At 43.4% G+C, this 14488-nt stretch overlaps 1 protein-coding gene across 1 annotated transcript; it reads left to right on the forward strand.

Annotated features, from left to right (window-relative positions):
- The first annotated feature begins 7915 nt into the window (after positions 1–7915).
- On the forward strand, positions 7916–14057 carry LOC112240239 (myb/SANT-like DNA-binding domain-containing protein 4). Its single transcript, XM_024408561.2, has 4 exons — positions 7916–8073; positions 8667–9443; positions 10399–10668; positions 12888–14057. The coding sequence occupies exons 2-4, from the start codon at positions 9144–9146 to the stop codon at positions 13635–13637; spliced, it is 1320 nt and encodes a 439-aa protein (XP_024264329.1). The 5' UTR covers positions 7916–8073; positions 8667–9143; the 3' UTR covers positions 13638–14057.
- Positions 14058–14488: the final 431 nt, after the last annotated feature.

Genomic DNA, 14488 nt, shown 5'->3' on the forward strand with positions numbered 1-14488 from the left:
AAGTTATTAATTACACTTTGGATGGTGTATCAATGCACCCAGTCACTACAAAGATACAGGCAACGTTCCTAACTCAGTTGACGGAGAGGAAGGAAACCGCTCAGGGATTTCACCATGAGGCCAATGGTGACTTTAAAACAGTGACAGAGTTTAATAGCTGTGATAGGAGAAAAGTGAGTATGGAACAACATTGTAGTTACTCCACAATACTAAACTAAATGACAGAGTGAGAAGAAGGAAGCCTGTACAGAATAAACACATTCCAAAACATGCATCCTATTTGCAATAAGGCACTAAAGTAAAACTGCAAAAAAATGTGGCAATAATTTAACTTTACAGTGCATTGAGAAAGTATTCAGACCCCTTGACCACGTTACAGCCTTATTCTAAAATTGATTCAATTGTTTTTTTCCCTCATCAATCTACACACAATACACCATAATGACAAAGCAAAAACAGGTTTAGACAAGTGTAGCGAAATGCTTGTGCTTCTAGTTCCGACAGTGCAGCAATATCTAACATGTAATCTAACAATTCCACAACAACTACCTAATACACACAAATCTAAGTAAAGGAATGGAATATGAAAATATACATATAACTACAGTGGGGAGAACAAGTATTTGATACACTGCCGATTTTGCAGGTTTTCCCACTTACAAAGCATGTAGAGGTCTGTAATTTTTTATCATAGGTACACTTCAACTGTGACAGACGGAATCTAAAACAAAAATCCAGAAAATCACATTGTATGTTTTTTAAGTAATTCATTTGCATTTTATTGCATGACATAAGTATTTGATACATTAGAAAAGCAGAACTTAATATTTGGTACACAAACCTTTGTTTGCAATTACAGAGATCATACGTTTCCTGTAGTTCTTGACCAGGTTTGAACACACTGCAGCAGGGATTTTGGCCCACTCCTCCATACAGACCTTCTCCAGATCCTTCAGGTTTCGGGGCTGTCGCTGGGCAATACGGACTTTCAGCTCCCTCCAAAGACTTTCTATTGGGTTCAGGTCTAGACACTGGCTAGGCCACTCCAGGACCTTGAGATGCTTCTTACGGAGCCACTCCTTAGTTGCCCTGGCTGTGTGTTTCGGGTCGTTGTCATGCTGGAAGACCCAGCCACGACCCATCTTCAATGCTCTTACTGAGGGAAGGAGGTTGTTGGCCAAGATCTCCCGATACATGGCCCCATCCATCCTCCCGTCAATACGGTGCAGTCGTCCTGTCCCCTTTGCAGAAAAGCATCCCCAAAGAATGATGTTTCTACCTCCTTGCTTCACGGCTGGGATGGTGTTCTTGGGGTTGTACTCATCCTTCTTCTTCCTCCAAACACGGCGAGTGGAGTTTAGACCAAAAAGCTCTATTTTTGTCTCATCAGACCACATGACCTTCTCCCATTCCTCCTCTGGTTCATCCAGATGGTCATTGGCAAACTTCAGACGGGCCTGGACATGTGCTGGCTTGAGCAGGGGGACCTTGCGTGCGCTGCAGGATTTTTATCCATGACGGCTCTAGTGTGTTACTAATGGTTTTCTTTGAGACTGTGGTCCCGGCTCTCTTCAGGTCATTGACCAGGTCCTGCCGTGGTAGTTCTGGGCTGATCCCTCACCTTCCTCATGATCATTGATGCCCCACGAGGTGAGATCTTGCCTGGAGCCCCAGACCGAGGGTGATTGACCGTCAACTTGAACTTCTTCCATTTTCTAATAATTGCGCAAACATTTGTTGCCTTCTCACCAAGCTGCTTGCCTATTGTCCTGTAGCCCATCCCAGCCTTGTGCAGGTCTACAACTTTATTCCTGATATCCTTACAAGGCTCTCTGGTCTTGGCCATTGTGGAGAGGTTGGAGTTTGTTTGATTGAGTGTGTGGACAGGTGTCTTTTATACAGGTAACGAGTTCAAAAAGTGCAGTTAATACAGGTAATGAGTGGAGAACAGGAGGGCTTCTTAAAGAAAAACTAACAGGTCTGTGAGAGCCGGAATTCTTACTGGTTGGTAGGTGATCAAATACTTATGTCATGCAATAAAATGCCAATTAATTACTTAAAACTCATACAATGTGATTTTCTTAGATTCCGTCTCTCACAGTTGAAGTGCACCTATGATAAAAATGACAGACCTCTACATGCTTTGTAAGTAGGAAAACCTGCAAAATTGGCAGTGTATCAAATACTTGTTCTCCACACTGTAAGTGTATGTAAACTTCCGCCTTCAACTGTATGTAAATTAGTTATTTCTGTATTTGATTTTCAATAAATTTGCCAACATTTCTAAAAACATGTTTTCACTTTGTCATTTGGGGTATTGTGTGTAGATTTTTGTTTTTTTAATAAATGTTGAATTCAGGCTGTAACAACAAAATCCATTATTTCTGAAGGCACTGCATGTACAGAGTAATCATTTTAATGGTGAACAGCCATTGGTCTACCCATAAGGCATTCAAAATCATCACTTATCAGGTTGAACACTTCCTCTGTCCCAGGCAATGACACAGGGTTGTGTGTGTGGACATTGTCCAGACATTGATACAGGGTTCTATTTGTGAGGGTTTGGATGGATCTCTGTAGTCCAGACATCGATACAGGGTTCTATTTGTGAGGGTGTGGATGGATCTCTGTAGTCCAGACATTGATACAGGGTTCTATTTGTGAGGGTGTGGATGGATCTCTGTAGTCCAGACATTGATACAGGGTTCTATTTGTGAGGGTGTGGATGGATCTCTGTAGTCCAGACATTGATACAGGGTTCTATTTGTGAGGGTGTGGATGGATCTCTGTAGTCCAGACATTGATACAGGGTTCTATTTGTGAGGGTGTGGATGGATCTCTGTAGTCCAGACATTGATACAGGGTTCTATTTGTGAGGGTGTGGATGGATCTCTGTAGTCCAGACATTGATACAGGGTTCTATTTGTGAGGGTGTGGATGGGTCTCTGAAGTCTAGACATTGACACAGGGTTGTGTGTGTGTGAGGGACTTTGAGTGTGTGTGGATGGGTCTCTGTAGTCTAGACATTGACACAGGGTTCTGTGTGTGTGAGGGACTTTGAGTGTGTGTGGATGCGTCTCTGAAGTCAAACAAACCTTGTTACATGAAGGCAAGCCACAGTAACAGAATTACAAGTTATGTCACTATGGCAACAGGAAAGCACGAAGATTAGTCAACAGCGATGATATCAGTACTTGATGTCCTTGTGCCGCTCTGTCAATCTGACATTTCGACTGAGCAGCCTAATTATCAAATCAAATCAACGTTTATTTACAACGTGCGCCGAATACAACAGGTACATACAACCTTACAACCTTACAGTGAAATGCTTACTTACAGGCTCTAACCAATAGTGCAAAAAAGATATTAGGTGAACAATAGGTAAGTAAAGAAATAAAACAACAGTAAAAAGACAGGCTATATACAGTAGAGAGGCTATATACAGTAGGGAGGCTATATACAGTAGAGAGGCTATATACAGTAGCGAGGCTATATACAGTAGCGAGGCTACATACAGACACTGTTTAGTCAGGCTGATTGAGGTAGTATGTACATGTAGATATGGTTAAAGTGACTATGCATATATGATGAACAGAGAGTAGCAGCAGCGTAAAAGAGGGGTTGGCGGGTGGTGGGTGGCGGGACGCAATGCAGATAGCCCGGTTACCCAATGTGCGGGAGCACTGGTTGGTGGGGCTAATTGAGGTAGTATGTACATGCATGTATAGTTAAAGTGACTATGCATATGTGATAAACAGAGAGTAGCAGCAGCGTAAAAAGAGGGGTTTGGGGGGCACACAATGCAAATAGTCCGGGTAGCCATTTGATTATCTGTTGAGGAGTCTTATGGCTTTGGGGTAAAAACTGTTGAGAAGCCTTTTTGTCCTAGACTTGGCACTCCGGTTCTGCTTGCCATGCGGTAGTAGAGAGAACAGTCAATGACTGTGGTGGCTGGGTTCTTAGACAATTTTTAGGGCCTTCCTCTGACACCGCCTGGTGTTCCCGCACATTGGGTAACCGAGCTATCTGCATTGGATCTGTGTGCTCGGTCCTCCTTTACCTGTAGTCCACAATCAATTAATGTGGGTTTGAGTGTGTGACTGTGCGTGTGTGGGGGGAGGTTCCTGCTCCTGCATGTAATGTGTATGAGTCAGTGTGCAAGTCTAGCATGTGTATTATATATCACCATGGATGTGAGTGTGATGTACAGTGGGGCAAAAAAGTATTTAGTCAGCCACCAATTGTGCAAGTTCTCCCACTTAAAAAGATGAGAGAGGCCTGTAATCTTCATCATAGGTACACTTCAACTATGACAGACAAAATGAGAAAGAAAATCCAGAAAATCACATTGTAGGATTTTTTATGAATTTATTTGCAAATTATGGTGGAAAATAAGTATTTGGTCAATAACAAAAGTTTATCTCGAAACTTTGTTATTACCCTTTGTTGGCAATGACAGAGGTCAAACGTTTTCTGTAAGTCTTCACAAGGTTTTCACACACTGTTGCTGGTATTTTGGCCCATTCCTCCTTGCATATCTCCCCTAGAGCAGTGATGTTTGGGGGCTGTTGCTGGGCAACACGGACTTTCAACTCCCTCCAAAGATTTTCTATGGGGTTGAGATCTGGAGACTGGCTAGGCCACTCCAGGACCTTGAAATGCTTCTTACGAAGCCACTCCTTCGTTGCCCGGGCGGTGTGTTTGGGATCATTGTCATGCTGAAAAACCCAGCCACATTTCATCTTCAATGCCCTTGCTGATGGAAGGAGGTTTTCACTCAAAATCTCATGATACATGGCCCCTTTCATTCTTTCCTTTACACGGATCAGTCGTCCTGGTCTCTTTGCAGAAAAACAGCCCCAAAGCATGATGTTTCCACCCCCATGCTTCACAGTAGGTATGGTGTTCTTTGGATGCAACTCAGCATTCTTTGTCCTCCAAACACGACGAGTTGAGTTTTTACCAAAAAGTTATGTTTTGGTTTCATCTGACCATATGACATTCTATCAATCTTCGTCTGGATCATCCAAATGCTCTCTAGCAAACTTCAGACGGGCCTGGACATGTACTGGCATAAGCAGGCGGACACGTCTGGCACTGCAGGATTTGAGTCCCTGGCGGCGTAGTGTGTTACTGATGGTAGGCTTTGTTACCTGGTCCCAGCTCTCTGCAGGTCATTCACTAGGTCCCCCCGTGTGGTTCTGGGATTTTTGCTCACCGTTCTTGTGATCATTTTGACCCCACGCGGTGAGATCTTGTGTGGAGCCCCAGATCGAGGGAGATTATCAGTAGTCTTGTATGTTTTCCATTTCCTAATAATTGCTCCCACAGTTGATTTCTTCAAACCAAGCTGCTTACCTATTGCAGATTCAGTCTTCGCAACCTGGTGCAGGTCTACAATTTTGTTTCTGGTGTCCTTTGACAGCTCTTTGGTCTTGGCCATAGTTGAGTTTGGAGTGTGACTGTTTGAGGTTGTGGACAGGTGTCTTTTATACTGATAACAAGTTCAAACAGGTGCCATTAATAGGTAATGAGAGGAGAGGAGAGAGACAGAGGAGCCTCTTAAAGAAGAAGTTACAGGTCTGTGAGAGTCAGATATCTTGCTTGTTTGTAGGTGACCAAGTATTTATTTTCCACCATAATTTGCAAATAAATTCATAAAAATCCTACAAAGTGATTTTCTGGATTTTTTTTCTAATTTTGTCTGTCATAGTTGAAGTGTACCTATGATGAAAATTACAGGCCTCTCATCTTTTTAAGTGGGAGAACTTGCACAATTGGTGGCTGACTAAATACTTTTTTGCCCCCTAAATACTTTTTTTTTAAAACTTTGTTTGGGATCATCACTTTCTCTCCTCCAACTATTTTTAAACACACAGATGGAACGGAAAGCGGCAGGAAATCCCTGTGATAGAGCACTGCCAAACCACTCTCAGGGAATAGGAAAGACAACAGTGGCATCGTGTGGTGAAGAACAGAACTGCAGGACACTTGAAATAAATATTTTTGATGGGGCAATGTGGGAGATAAGTGTGTGCTTTATCTCTCGCTCTGCGTCACCATCCTTAGTCTTTTCCTCCAGGAAATGAGGCTACGTAGAGCGCTCAACCCTTTCAGATGAAGAGGTCTAGGCTTATTTGAAGGGTATTTGGTGATTTTAAAGGGGGATTTGGGAGAAGGTGATGGCGGTGTGCTCGTGGGAGGAAATGCAGACTGTGCTTGAATCTTAAAGTGTGGCAAGTGAAGTGTGTGATAATGAATGGAAAATAGAATGGAACAAAACAAGCAAATGTTGTAGTAGAAGACAAGGACCGGTCCAATAATGCATTTCTTATTGGACTGCGTTTTTTAGACAAGGAAATTCATTTAGGAAATCCCTTTGTAATATCGAGGACTGTGAAGAAAGCAGTGGGAAAGGTTGATTCAATCAAGGTGACAAGAAGCGAGCTTGTTTTGGTCAATTGTGTGGATGAAGAACAGAAGCATGCACTGGAGGTGGCGAAATTGTCCACGTCAGAAGTAACCTGTATTGATCTTCAGAGCAGGGTGCCAGCCGAATGAGTTATAGCTGGAGTCTTGTTGGATATAGATGACGAGTACCTTAGTCAGAAAATCTCAGGAGTGGTCAGTGCAAATCGCCTGATCCGTATGGTAAATAGGAGGAAGGAGAAAAGCCTGTCGATATTATTTTTGTTTGAGGAGACTCTACCTGAATATGTGAAGCTTGGATATGAGGTATGCAGTGAGAGCATTTGTGTCCAAACCATGACATTGTGGGAATTGTAAAGGATATGGTCACGTGTCAAATGTTTGTAGACAGGATAAGTATGGATTTGAAGAATATGTGAATGGAAAATGTTGCAACTGTGGTAGGGATCTTACGCCAGACTTCCTTGAGTGAAGGAGATCAAAGCGTCGAGGATCAGGGCTGTGCAGCGGATTTCCTATGTGGAGACAGTGAAGAGTAGAAGCATCAATAGGCCACAGTGTTGAAGATGTGGCGGTGGATGCATTGAAACCAGCTGGTGTTTTAAGCCAATCAAGTGTTCTGGGCACAGTCATTGTGAAGGTGGATTGTGTGGCATTTATAACTACAGTGATTCATTATACAGCACAAGTGTATAAGAAGTTGGATAATATATCTGCAGCCGATACGTTTTTGGGGCTCCAAGACTCCAAGGCAGAAGCACTGCAAAGACCATTGTTGTTAGGAAATGACCCACCCTCACGAGTCTTCTGAGCCTGTGTAGGAACCTGATTAGAAATGTAAAAAAATACAGAAAAGTAGGCTAAGTTTGTTTAGTTAATTTTTTTTTTGATAGTTTGTATGATATTTTTTACCCACATTATTTACATTTTTCGCGGATCCTTATTATCCACCCGCACAGTAGATGGCGAAATGCACATCCAATTGTTGCGAACGCCAATATACCATAGACGAAAGAAGATAATCAAGGGAGAACATGGCAAGTTATTACTTTCTATAGGAATAACACATTCAACGAACCATGGATGATTTGGCAAACATTAACTGTCCGATTCTCTTTCTCCTTGCGCTGCACATACGGGGCTGCCAGCAACCACTCGGACTGGGTCCACGAGTCACACCGGAGTGCCAGTTTCAGTGAAGAACCGGTAGACCGAAGTTCCGCTTTTAGCTAACGTCACCTCTCGTAATGCATTTGGCTAGCACTGACAGCTTCTGTGAAGTATCTAGCCATTTTAGCTAGCTGTGAGGCAAGTGTGTCAGCATTTTAAGCACTGTAAATGCCACAAAAACATAGTTAACTAGCAACGCATGAGCGCTTGATAAGGCAGAATGTCACCTCTTGAACAGCGGTGTTTGCTCCACTTCAAGAACACGACAGCTGGCTCTAACAACACATGACTTGTGGAACCACATCCGGAACCACTGGCGGAACGCTACACGTCAGAATTGGTGGTGGCAAAGGACGGACCAATGGGAAGGACGGACCAATGGGAAGGATGTTTACCTCGCGTCTCAACAATGTGTCGTTCCGATTCAGATTTTGGCGTTGATGAGCATCTGATTCATTCTCTACGATTAATAAGGTGAGTTATTTAACAAAAATCATATATATCATTAAGTAGTCGAGCGTTGCCATTTCGGCTTAATAAAATTGATCTGTGGAGGTTTGAGTTTTTACGGTGCAAACGTGATGGTGTGCATGTTAGCTAGCTACTGTAGCTAACGGATCATCAAACAACGCCGATTAGGCTACGTTACCAAGCTAGCTGATGCTTTTCACACAAAGCATAATGCAAAGCACTACACTGAGTTTTACATAGGCTCCAGTTTGGACTATCCTGATCCCCGTCTCACCTCAGAAAATAGAGAGAGAAGACAGCTATGATAACTAGCTGTTCCCCCACCATTCAATCGTTGCCCCAAATAAATGAAAAACAACATGATTGTGGCATGGTTTGAAATGATTGTTGCCTGCAAGCACATCTTTGTTCCTAGGATACTCAGCAGGTGAAATACACAGCAGTCTTCTTACACATTGGGTCTGTCAAAGCATGTGTTTGTCCTGTGACAGATAAAGATACAGAACAGACCCATTTTGAGTTGTATTGAAGATAAGTTTACCACCATTTTGATCACCTAATCGCTCTCTGGTTGCTCTCCTGTGTTTGTCTTTCAGGAGGAAGCTGAGCTCTGTTCTGGTTGCCTGAGGACACACCTGCTGTAACACTTACCTGTGCTGTGTGAACCTTGGCCTTTGCGTGAACTAAGGGAGTGTGTCACCTGAGGCAGGACAGCGGGATTCTTCTCAACCATCATCCATCGATCTACAACACTCACTTCTTGAAGTCCAAGCTAGCCTGACTGCTCTCTCCCTCTCTCTGTATCTATTCATCCATCCATCTACAACACTCACTTCTTGAAGTCCAGGCTAGCCTGACTGCTCTCTCCCTCTCTCTGTATCTATTCATCCATCCATCTACAACACTCTCTTCTTGAAGTCCAAGCTAGCCTGACTGCTCTCTCTCTCTGTATCTATTCACCCATCCATCTACAACACTCTCTTCTTGAAGTCCAAGCTAGCCTGACTGCTCTCTCTCTGTATCTATTCATCCATCCATCCCTCCTTCACACTTCTCTATGCTTCTGTCCAATTATGTCCCTCAGTAAGACTTCTGTCTCTCCGTCCCTCCGTGATCCATCTCTCTGTCCATCTGCGCCCCTCCTGACAGCCAGGCTGGATTTCCTGCAGATGAAACACTTGAAGAGGAAGAGGAAGAGTAACTACAGCGTTCGTGAGACACAGACACTGATCCGGGAGATCCACAAAAGACGAGACGTGCTGTTCTCCCGCCAGCAGAACACCGCCATCAACGAGCTGAAGAGACAAGCCTGGGAGGAGGTAGCAGGAGGCGTCAACTCACTGGGAGAGGGCGAGCTACGCACATCTTCAGAGGTATGTGCCAGGAGAGGACTTCCATACTGACAAATGATGTTGCAAAAGAGACGGTGTTGTAGTCTTTAAGTCCGGTCTATGGACCGTGTATTGAGTGTCTCGTGTCAGATACATTTGTACTCTGTTTTGACTTGGTCTCGGACAGTGAGGTCATTTCTTCCAGAGATCAGTGGAGTAAAACAATGACTAACTGTCAGCTCCCATCCAGTCAGCACATAAACCCGCTTTGCAAGCCGAAATATCCACTCTCCTTTAATGACAAATTAGTATTTTATCGCCTATTGAAACCTTGGCTTCCTACTTTAATCATATACTGTCCTTTACTTTGGTTGAAAAATATTTGTCGCGCTTGTCAGAATTTCCTTGATTTGTTGGTAGGGAAGAGTGGGGGAAATTGTTTGAAAGTTGCACGCTCACTATTAGTAAGGGGAGACCAGGGGAAGTTGTACTTTTTAAAATCTAGTATGAACCTGTTTGGGTTCGTGATTATTTGTAGTGGCTCTCTGTTTGCCCTCAGCATGCTTTTTCTTCGTTTCACTGTTCTCAATGTCTAAAGAATCCATACGTTCTTCTGAAATATTAACACAGAAACACTGGACATTTTGAACTGTTAAGACCGGGAGGGGAGCGAGGTTTTCGGAGACAGAGTCAAAAATGTGAGTCCAATTCAAGACCATGATTGTGAGTGTCAAATCCCCACCATGAGTTTGACTTGATTTGCTCTGGTCTTGGTCTTAAATTGGTCTTGCTTTAGGTGGTCTCGAACACAACACTGAAAAGATAGCATGAAGTATCCTACATACAAGGGCTGCATTTCAATAGTTTCATTCAGCCCCATTCACTGGAAGGAGTTCCATTGGGATCCTCCTTCCCAGTACAGATGTACTTATACTTCCGGATGAATGTTGAGTTGTGACATCACCACTGTTTGTAATGGTTGTGTGTGTGGTTCCAGGTGAAGCGGCGTTACCTGGACTGGCGGTCGCTAATGAAGAGGAAGCAGCTCCGTGCTGAGCTGTCTCTCTCCACAGGGCTGAAGGCAGAGTATGATCCATCCTCCCCTGAACACAACGCCTCACTGGGCTCAAGGGACCAGTCACTCGACCTCTCTAGCTTTCCCAAGGAGTCCCAGTGCGACTGGCAGGACCTGGCGGATCTTGGAGAGCCCAGCGGACACGCAATGTCTACAGGGATTAAGATGGAGGAGGATGTCAATGGATACAGGGTGAGGATCTCTGTGTGTGTGCATTAGTGATTTGTGGGTTGAATAAAGGGAAAACAATGTAAAAAAAATCTGTAAATGTAGAATTCTTGTGAAATTCATATTCATAAGCTATATTGTAGGCTTTTCTATCATTTTTATCTGGCGTTAGTGCGTAGCCAAAGCTTTAGGGTCTAACTGTAGCATGCCAAATACACACCAATTGCCAAATGCTTTTGGGAACTTGGGCAGAGATAGTTAACATCTGTCCGCTGAGGCAAAAAAGACCATGTCTAAGTTTAATTCAATAAGAGGAAAAGCTGCGAAATGGAGAGTTGAAAAATAAATCGAAGGCAGGGCAGTATTCCATTTAAAATATTTTTAATAGATTTGGTTCAGTGGTAAAAGAGGATGATGGCAGTTGCCAATGGCAGTTGCCAGTGTGATCGTGGTCGCTATACAAATTCAACAGTTGCCAATGGCAGTTGCCAGTGTGATCGTGGTCGCTATACAAATTCAACAGTTGCCAATGGCAGTTGCCAGTGTGATCGTGGTCGCTATACAAATTCAACAGTTGCCAATGGCAGTTGCCAGTGTGATTGTGGTCGCTATACAAATTCAACAGTTGCCAATGGCAGTTGCCAGTGTGATTGTGGTCGCTATACAAATTCAACAGTTGCCAATGGCAGTTGCCAGTGTGATCGTGGTCGCTATACAAATTCAACAGTTGCCAATGGCAGTTGCCAGTGTGATTGTGGTCGCTATACAAATTCAACAGTTGCCAATGGCAGTTGCCAGTGTGATCGTGGTCGCTATACAAATTCAACAGTTGCCAATGGCAGTTGCCAGTGTGATTGTGGTCGCTATACAAATTCAACAGTTGCCAATGGCAGTTGCCAGTGTGATCGTGGTCGCTATACAAATTCAACAGTTGCCAATGGCAGTTGCCAGTGTGATTGTGGTCGCTATACAAATTCAACAGTTGCCAATGGCAGTTGCCAGTGTGATTGTGGTCGCTATACAAATTCAACAGTTGCCAATGGCAGTTGCCAGTGTGATCGTGGTCGCTATACAAATTCAACAGTTGCCAATGGCAGTTGCCAGTGTGATCGTGGTCGCTATACAAATTCAACAGTTGCCAATGGCAGTTGCCAGTGTGATTGTGGTCGTAATACAAATTCAACAGTTGCAAGACAGGGACTTCAAAATGTCATGTCAAGTGAACTGTAATGTTCGGATGGGTTCAATGGAATAGTAGCCATTACTTAAATCTGGACACTGACTGTAGGTCTATAACCTCTCATAAAGCCTAATAATATTAACTGGTGCAGAATTAAGCATTTCTCGCAGTAAAATGATACACCAAATGTACATTATGACTTCGGAACAGGAGTGGATTAACTATAATTTATTTCAGGAACTTGAGAAAACCAATGCACAGTTACGGACTATCTGTATAGGTGGCGGTGCTATCTTTATCAGCATCATAAAAGCTGATAGTATTTTAATCACAAAATATGCATCCAAGCCGAACTGAAACCTTATCAAAAAAATGTTGGGTCATTTTTAACAGCTTTTAATTTCCTTAAAAAACGGTCAAACTGATGTCATTTGGAAATGTTGCGTTTTCTCCCCGTCCCTAAAAGTCTTGATGAAATAGTGAAGGGAGAACAAACTTTACAGACATCAACTAGATTGACACATCCATTCTATCGATTTATGACGACATTCTGGTGACCAAGGCTTTATTTAGTCTTCTAGACCTGTCAAAAAATTGTTCCGCCATCTGACTGTACAGAGCATTTTCTATATTGCGGGTTAGGGTCGGTGTGGGCCTCAGATTTTCACTTTATCACATTTTTTATATATTTTTACTTCACCTTTATTTCACCAGTTGGCCAGTTGAGAACAAGTTCTCATTTACAACTGCGACCTGACCAAGATAAAGCAAAGCAGTGCGACAAAAACTACAACAGAGTTACACATGGGATAAACAAACGTACAGTCAATAACACAATAGAAATAATCTATGAACAGTATGTGCAAATGTAGAAGAGTAGGGAGGTATTTGTATACATCGGGAGGTACATATACTCGGGCTGTTGCGGATTGGGTTATTAGCAATTGTGAACAAACAGCTGACCCGCGCATCACTAGTGTTAGTGTCAGCATGTATGTATTGCGTTAATCAGTATATTAATGATCAGAATCCCTCTGTCTCTGTGTTCCCTTCTCTCTGTCAGCTGGAGGGTGATAGCGGAGAGGGAGATGGTGAGGTAGAGGAGGAGGAGGAGGAGGATGATGATGATGATGAAGATGGTTTCCCCTCCCTCCTACCCGACATGGGAGAGCGCGATGTACGTATCCCGGAAGTCTTCTCACACATTGATGAGTTTGGAATGCTCAGCGCCTCAAAGGGGACGGCGACCTCAATAAATCGGGACCTCTCATTGGGCGGAATGGGCTTTGCTGGGTTAGGACTGGCCAATCACGAGAGTACAGGACTTCTGGTTGGTTTGGAGAAGCAGCGTGTGGAACTGGAGAAGCAGCGTCTGGCTGTGGAAACGGAGCGGCTTGTGGTGGAGAGAGAGAGACTCCTACTGGATAAGGAGAGACTGAGTCAGTCGGAGGTGGAGAGGGAGAGATTGCAGCTGGAGAGAGAGAGATTGCAGCTGGAGAAAGAGAGACTTGGGCTGTTGCTCATGAACCAATCAGAACGGGCTTCTGCTCCCTCCCAGCAAGGCCCTCCCTCCTCCTCCACTCCTACCACATCCTCTTCCTCTGCTGTGGATGGACAGAATGAGAGAAATGAGAATAAACCCTGGCTTTCTATGATAGATCTGGAGGGTGAGAGACTGAGGCTGGAGAAGGAGCGACTGCAGTTAGAGAAAGAGAGGCTGCAGTTCTTTAAGTTTGAGTCTGGACGACTGCAGATAGAGCGGGAGAGACTAGAGGTGGAGAGAATGCAGCTTCACCAGGACCAGGGTCATTGAGAGAGGGAGGATAGGATTGCATCAAATAACATTTTGTCACATGCTTCGTAAACAACATCTGTGGACTAACAGTGAAATGCTTATGGGCCGTTCCCAATAATGTAGAGAGGAAATAAATAATTGAAAGATGATGATGATAATAATAGATACATAATTAGAAATGAAAAGCTTTGTAATATACATGGGGTACCAGTACCAATTTGATGTGTAGGGGTACAAGGTAATTGAGGTACATACAGTGGCAAGAAAAAGTATGTGTACCCTTTGGAATTACCTGGATCTCTGCATAAATTAGGCATAAAATTTGATCTGATCTTCATCTACAGTATGTCACAACAATAGACAAACAGTCTGCTTAAACTAATAACATACAAATGATTGTATTTGTCTTGTCTTTATTGAATAAATAAATTAAACATTCAGTGTAGGTTGGGAAAAGTATGTGAACCTCTAGACTAATGACTTCTCCAAAAGCTAATTGGAGTCAGGAGTCAACTAAACTGGAGTTGAATCAATGAGACGAGATTGGAGATGTTGGTTAGAGCTGCCCTGCCCCATAAACACTCACAACATTAGTTTGCTATTCACAAGAAGCATTGCCTGATGTGAACCATGCCTCAAACAATAGAGATCTCAGAATACCTAAGATTAAGAATTGTTGCCTTGCATGAAGCTGGAAAGGGTTACAAAAGTATCTCTAAAAGTCAGTCCATGGTAAGACAAATTGTCTAGAAATTGAGAAATGTCAGCACTGTTGCTACTCTCCCTAGGAGTGTCCGTCCTGCAAAGATGACTGCAAGAGTACAGCGCAGAATGCTCAATGACGTTAAGGAGAATCCTGGAGTGTTCGC

This window comes from Oncorhynchus tshawytscha, linkage group LG13 (assembly GCF_018296145.1).
Source record: "Oncorhynchus tshawytscha isolate Ot180627B linkage group LG13, Otsh_v2.0, whole genome shotgun sequence".
NCBI classification, from domain to species: domain Eukaryota; kingdom Metazoa; phylum Chordata; class Actinopteri; order Salmoniformes; family Salmonidae; genus Oncorhynchus; species Oncorhynchus tshawytscha.

What these genes read in the sequence shown, in the direction of transcription:
- LOC112240239 (XM_024408561.2), top strand. Translation starts at nt 9,144, where the DNA reads ATGTCCCTCAGTAAGACTTCTGTCTCTCCGTCCCTCCGTGATCCATCT. An exon ending in AGCTACGCACATCTTCAGAG is followed by an intron (nt 9,444 to 10,398) that starts GTATGTGCCAGG and finishes GTGTGGTTCCAG; the next exon opens with GTGAAGCGGCGTTACCTGGA. An exon ending in AGGATGTCAATGGATACAGG is followed by an intron (nt 10,669 to 12,887) that starts GTGAGGATCTCT and finishes TCTCTCTGTCAG; the next exon opens with CTGGAGGGTGATAGCGGAGA.